The 5,129-nt window shown below is 45.8% G+C and overlaps 1 protein-coding gene across 1 annotated transcript in view; it reads right to left on the bottom strand.

The window, feature by feature from the left end:
- Nucleotides 1-332: 332 nt before the first annotated feature.
- The window catches only part of Yap1 (Yes associated protein 1), a 110,178-nt gene continuing 105,381 nt past the window's right edge, over nt 333-5,129 (bottom strand). The window contains exons 7-8 of the mRNA XM_008848679.2: nt 2,123-2,235; nt 333-785 (exon numbers count right to left, since the gene is read on the bottom strand). Of these exons, the coding sequence (XP_008846901.1) occupies nt 547-785; nt 2,123-2,235 (352 nt within the window). The 3' untranslated portion in view covers nt 333-546. The remainder of the gene's footprint in view (nt 786-2,122; nt 2,236-5,129) is intronic.

Here is a 5,129-nt window from a genome sequence, read left to right as displayed (position 1 = left end):
ACAGGAGAAGAAACCAAAACCGCCCAGGCAACAGCCCTCAGCTCTGGTCTTCAAATCAGCGTTAAGTACTTAAGATCAGATGCAGCGTTTCTGGCTTGTCAGGCCAGTAGGGCAAGTTTTCCACTGGCCAAAAGCAGCCGAAGAAACAATTTCTTGAACTAAATGCTGTGACCTGAAGGATTTCAGTTTGGAGTCCGAGTGTTCCATTAAAACGATTGGTGACCAAACCACTGGGTAAAAGGAATGATATCCAAACAGGCTCACTTCCCCGGCCCCCAGACGAACAGCAGTTACAAGAGCCAAAGAAGCGAAAGGGGTTCTTGATGTTTTGGTTCTTTAGGGCTGGCTGTGAAGGAGGTCAGCAACATTAACAGCAGCAATGGACAGAAAAGAGCAAACAGTGGATCAAAGAATCCTGCTGGACTGTGTTCATCTTCTTCTGTGTTAGCCAGAAAATTGTCAACTGGCTTATTTGGAAATTTCAGGGATGCGCATCTTATTTCCTTAGATCCTTCACAGACCTGGAAAGCAGTCTCCCCTAGGGCTCTATAACCATGTGAGAAAGCTTTCTTTATCTAGCTTGGTGGCCGCCAACACAGACTCCATGTCGTTGAGGATGTCGGAACTCAGCGCTTCCTGCAGGCTGGGCATCAGCTCCTCTCCTTCTATGTTCATGGCATCTCCTTCCAGTGTTCCAAGGTCCACATTTGTCCCAGGGATGGCTTCAAGGTAGTCTGGGAAACGGCTCTGCTGTGAAGGCAGGGTACTTTGGTTGATAGTGTCACCTAGTTTTGAGGTGAAGGGGAGAGGGGAGATTATGAAATAAAGGTTCTGTGAAAAGCCAACACCAGAGCTGCATTGTGTGGGTATATGGAGATGCACAGAGACAAAAAATGACTCCAGGCTCCCTGAACTGCCCTTAGGAAAGCATGCAGGTAACTGAAGAACAATGCTTCGCCATTCTGCACACGCTCGGTGTACTGCCTGGCTGCGTACTAGAAAGTGCTGAGCACTCAGGGGGTTGTGAAGAACTACAACTCTTTGGAAAACTCAGGGGAGACAGAACAGGCATGTTCCACTCAGCATTTAGGTAGGGTACCTTCCTCCTGTCTTCTAGATAGGCACTGCCAAACCACAGAAAGATTAATGGCAAAGGGTCTTCCTTTCTCTTAGATACACTCTGGGAACACTATAAAGTAAGCACTGCAGGAATACTTCACTCCACTTGTACAGAGTCACATTACTCAGAAGTTCCTGAATAAATGTTATCTCCCCAGACTTGTTTCTAGATTTCTCAAACTTACCTGCAAATGACATTAACACTCTTTGGGGCTTCAAAAGAACATACTTTCGGAAAGACTATCATAATCCCTAAGTGCTGCAGAGAAGAGGCATGGGAGGGGGCCAGTATAGGGTGGGCCGGGCTATGGGGTGGGCTCCAAGTGGCTCCTAAGGGTGATTTAAGATATAGATAAATGGGGAGAAGGGATGGATTCTAGGAAACCTCACATTCATGAGCTGGGGTGGGCAGGCATGAAGTGCTCCCCCAACACTTTAGGAGAGACCGTCAGCTAACCAGCTGAAGACCTGTTTTGTCCTACAGACTGTGCTCTGGCCATCAACAAATCCAGGGTAAAGGCACCAGATAAGCCAATGGAGAAGCTGTTCCTCTCCGACCCCTTCAAGACATGTACTCCTCCACTCCTCCAAGACCTCTACTATTCTAACTATAAAACTGGTGGGGTTTACCCCAAACATGTGGCTTCCTGAGCTCTGTGGAATAAAAAATACTCAAGAGATAGATAACGAATCACAGAAACATTCTTCCAAAATTAAAACACAAAACTAAAATAAGGAGGCTTCTAATAGGGTCTTCAATTAACATGTTAAAATAAGTCATATTACAGCTTTATTCAGAGAGCTAACATAGCCAATTCATATTCACGTTATTTAAAAATGAAGATGGAATAGGGGGGAGGCTCAGTCTGAATCTGAACCAAAGTCTGCATGTTCTTAACTGTTTTCCTCCAGGTAATCTTCACTCACAGTAGCTCATCAGACCTGGTGACGATACAGCTCTGTGACTGACAACAAAGTGTCCAGGAAGACTAAAAATACTCACCTGTATCCATTTCATCCACGCTGTTCAGGAAGTCGTCTGGGGTCCGAGGGACGCTGTAGCTACTCATGCTAAGACCACTGTCTGTGCTCTCGTCTCGGGAGTGATAGGTGCCACTACCAAAAGCACGAAGAGCAAGCCACGTTAAACAATCACCTCAAGGCAAAAGTAAACATGCTGAGCATGACCATGAGCACTGGTGAAAACCCGTGCCCTCCGGTGCCTACAACAAGTCTCGCACTTTATTAGAGCCACAAACAGACACACGGATCCTAAGTGAGGTGACAGCGTGAAGGGGGCCCAGAGTCCTAAGGTCCAGAGTTTGGTGGCTCAGCAGGGAAGACAGAAATTGTCCATGTAAGTATTCTCCCTGGAATATCACCTGCATGCGGCTGTGCACCCACCCTGCTTACTGGCTGCAAGGTCTCAGGTCCCCAGGCAGTGGCAGCACAGGCAGAGGGAAGACAAGCCACCCCAGGTAGACAATGACACAGGCTGTATTAGGCTCCTGGGACAGAAAAAACTGAAGCTAAAGAAAAACCCAAGCCCAATAAAGAACCAGAATGCCTTTTTGGGCCAAAGTAGATAAGACTTCCCAGAGCTGATCTCTTCTGTTGGGGGAGGGGGGTTCCCAAACACCTCAGCACCAGATAAGAGGGCCTCCTAGCTCCAGTGGCTGCAAAGATCAACAAGGCAAGTGTGTGCCTTCAGGAGAAACAATATGCCTTGAGGCGTATTCTGACTTCAGGCTGAAAGCAAAGTCTTCCAATTATACACACAATTGGCAGTGGTAAACAACCTAGAAAATTCCCAAACAGAACACTTTCCAGAACAGCAACTGGAATTAATTGGAATTAGAAGCTGGATTCTACTAATACTAAAAAAATCTTGGGCAACTGTTGTTATATTCTTACTGGTTTCTGAACGCAAATGTGGACTTTAACTCTCCTCACAGGATGGACATTTGGAACCAGCTGATTTAAAAAACCACCACCAAATCCAACCCTGGCTTTTAAAAGTAAGTTTTAATAATTGCTCAAAGTTTAAAGACCAGCAGCCTTCTTCCTTAAACTGTTTAATACACAGGTCCTTTATCACTGAGGATGGCAGAACCAGTGCGATTAGTCTCCCTCACTGTTCTCAAAGCTAAGTGTGGGAGGAGGACATGGAGTACCTTAAGGAGAAGGTGATTCAAGGAGGAAGTATATTTACAGATTCCCATGAGCTCTTTGGAAGCCACAGAAGCAGCCTTTTCTAGGAGGGGGCACAGGTTATTTTCTTGGCTAGGGGTTGCTCTCTGCTAAACCCCAACTCCTGCAGGCCCCACACATCCCACAAATGCTGAGCAGCTACTAGTACCTGACAGGCCCTAGTCTGGCTCAGGGAGTCTTGGCAACAGACTAGAAAAGTTGCTTATGAGGTGGTTCCCAGCTGGAGGAGCAAAAACACGAATGAATTCCATGTGTGTGGTATAGGACCTGTGTGAGCAAAGGGCTCTGAGGGTAAAAAGGAGGGAGTTTGAAACGCACAGGGCAAGGCTTCGGAGGGGACAACTGAGAGTTGGGACGTGGCGCCCTGGAGGGAGTCAACGCACAGCTGCTGAGGGGAACAGTGAGTTTAGGGAACAGGGTAAATCAACTAGCCAGCAACAAAAGAAAAACAAGTCTTTTTTAAAGAAGAAAAACTGTCATCCAGGTGCAAGCTTAGAATCTGGGATACTGTTGCTGGGATCCTAGCCTTCAGGAGGTTGAAACACGAAGACTCTAGGTTTGAGGATAGCCTCAGTTAGCAGGCACAACTATCTGAAAAAGAGACTCCACAAAGATCAACAGAGTGAACAAATGATTCTGCCCTCAGACCAGCAACAGCGAGATCTGCCTGTTGATTCTACTGGAGAATCCCAGACGTTAGCAGAGTTTGCATCAAAGGTTTGAAGTATTTTCATAAAGTCCTGTCAGAAGGATACACAGTCAGTCATTTTGTGGGGGAAGTCTTGATTTTACCCTTAGTATAACATGAGCCTTCAGTAAGGCAGGTCCTGTAACTGCTCTGGAACTTTCCTTATGGAAGAAAAAGATTCTGTGGTATGACCTTCACTATCTTCAGTTTAAATTTAGAAAAATCATAAGCTTATATAAATCTGCTCAGTTTTAGGAAGAAATTTAAATTCTGTATCTAAGCGTGTATGCTCAATAAAGACAGGTTTAAAATACGTTTTACTTTGTGTTGAGACAAAAGTCCCACTATCTATCCAGCCGGGCCCGCTAAGCAGGAGGCGGAACTTCAATCCATGATCCTCCTGTCAGCTTCACAACTGCTGGGGGTATCTGTGAGCTGCCACTCTAGGCTGCACTTAAAGATGGCCTTTGAAAGCAAACCTCCCAGCCCACAAGCACAAACTGACTTACTTTTTTTTTTTTTGGAAACAGTGTCTCAGCTATGGAGCTCAGGCTTGTCTCAAACTGACAGTGATCTGCCTTCAGAGTACTGGGACTAAAGGTGTGTGCCACCACTCCCAGCACATTTATCTTAAGACTGGGAGAAGGATGGAAAATTCAATTGTTTAAAATATTTTTAGCAGGAAGCTGGGCGTGGTGGCACATGCCTTTAGTGTCCTGTTGTGTCTTGTCCTGTCCTGTGTCCGTCTGTGTGTCATCCACACCCCCCTCCCCAAGGCCAAGGCAAGCCTGGTCTACATAATGAGTTCTAGGCCAGCTGGGGCTACATGGAGACCCTGTCCCAAAACAACAACTACAAAATATTTTCAGCAGGGTAAAAATTGTTTTTGTTAAAATCATAAAGTCTTCAATTTAATTGCTAGGAAACAGCTTCCCTAAACCAATTTTAAAAGAGCATACAAGCTGAACACGGTGGTGTATGCCTGCAACCCCATCACTTGGGAAGCTGAGGCAGGAGGATCACTGTTAGTTGGAGGCCAGCCTGGGTTACATAGCTATCTTGACTCAAACAAAAGGAAAGTTATGTTGTGTAAAAATCAGTATTCCAATCT

Source organism: Nannospalax galili, unplaced genomic scaffold (assembly GCF_000622305.1).
Source record: "Nannospalax galili isolate Female #2095 unplaced genomic scaffold, S.galili_v1.0 scaffold824, whole genome shotgun sequence".
Classification (NCBI taxonomy): domain Eukaryota; kingdom Metazoa; phylum Chordata; class Mammalia; order Rodentia; family Spalacidae; genus Nannospalax; species Nannospalax galili.
The sequence above is the reverse complement of the archived record's forward strand: the minus strand, read 5'-3'. Positions and strand labels throughout refer to the sequence as shown.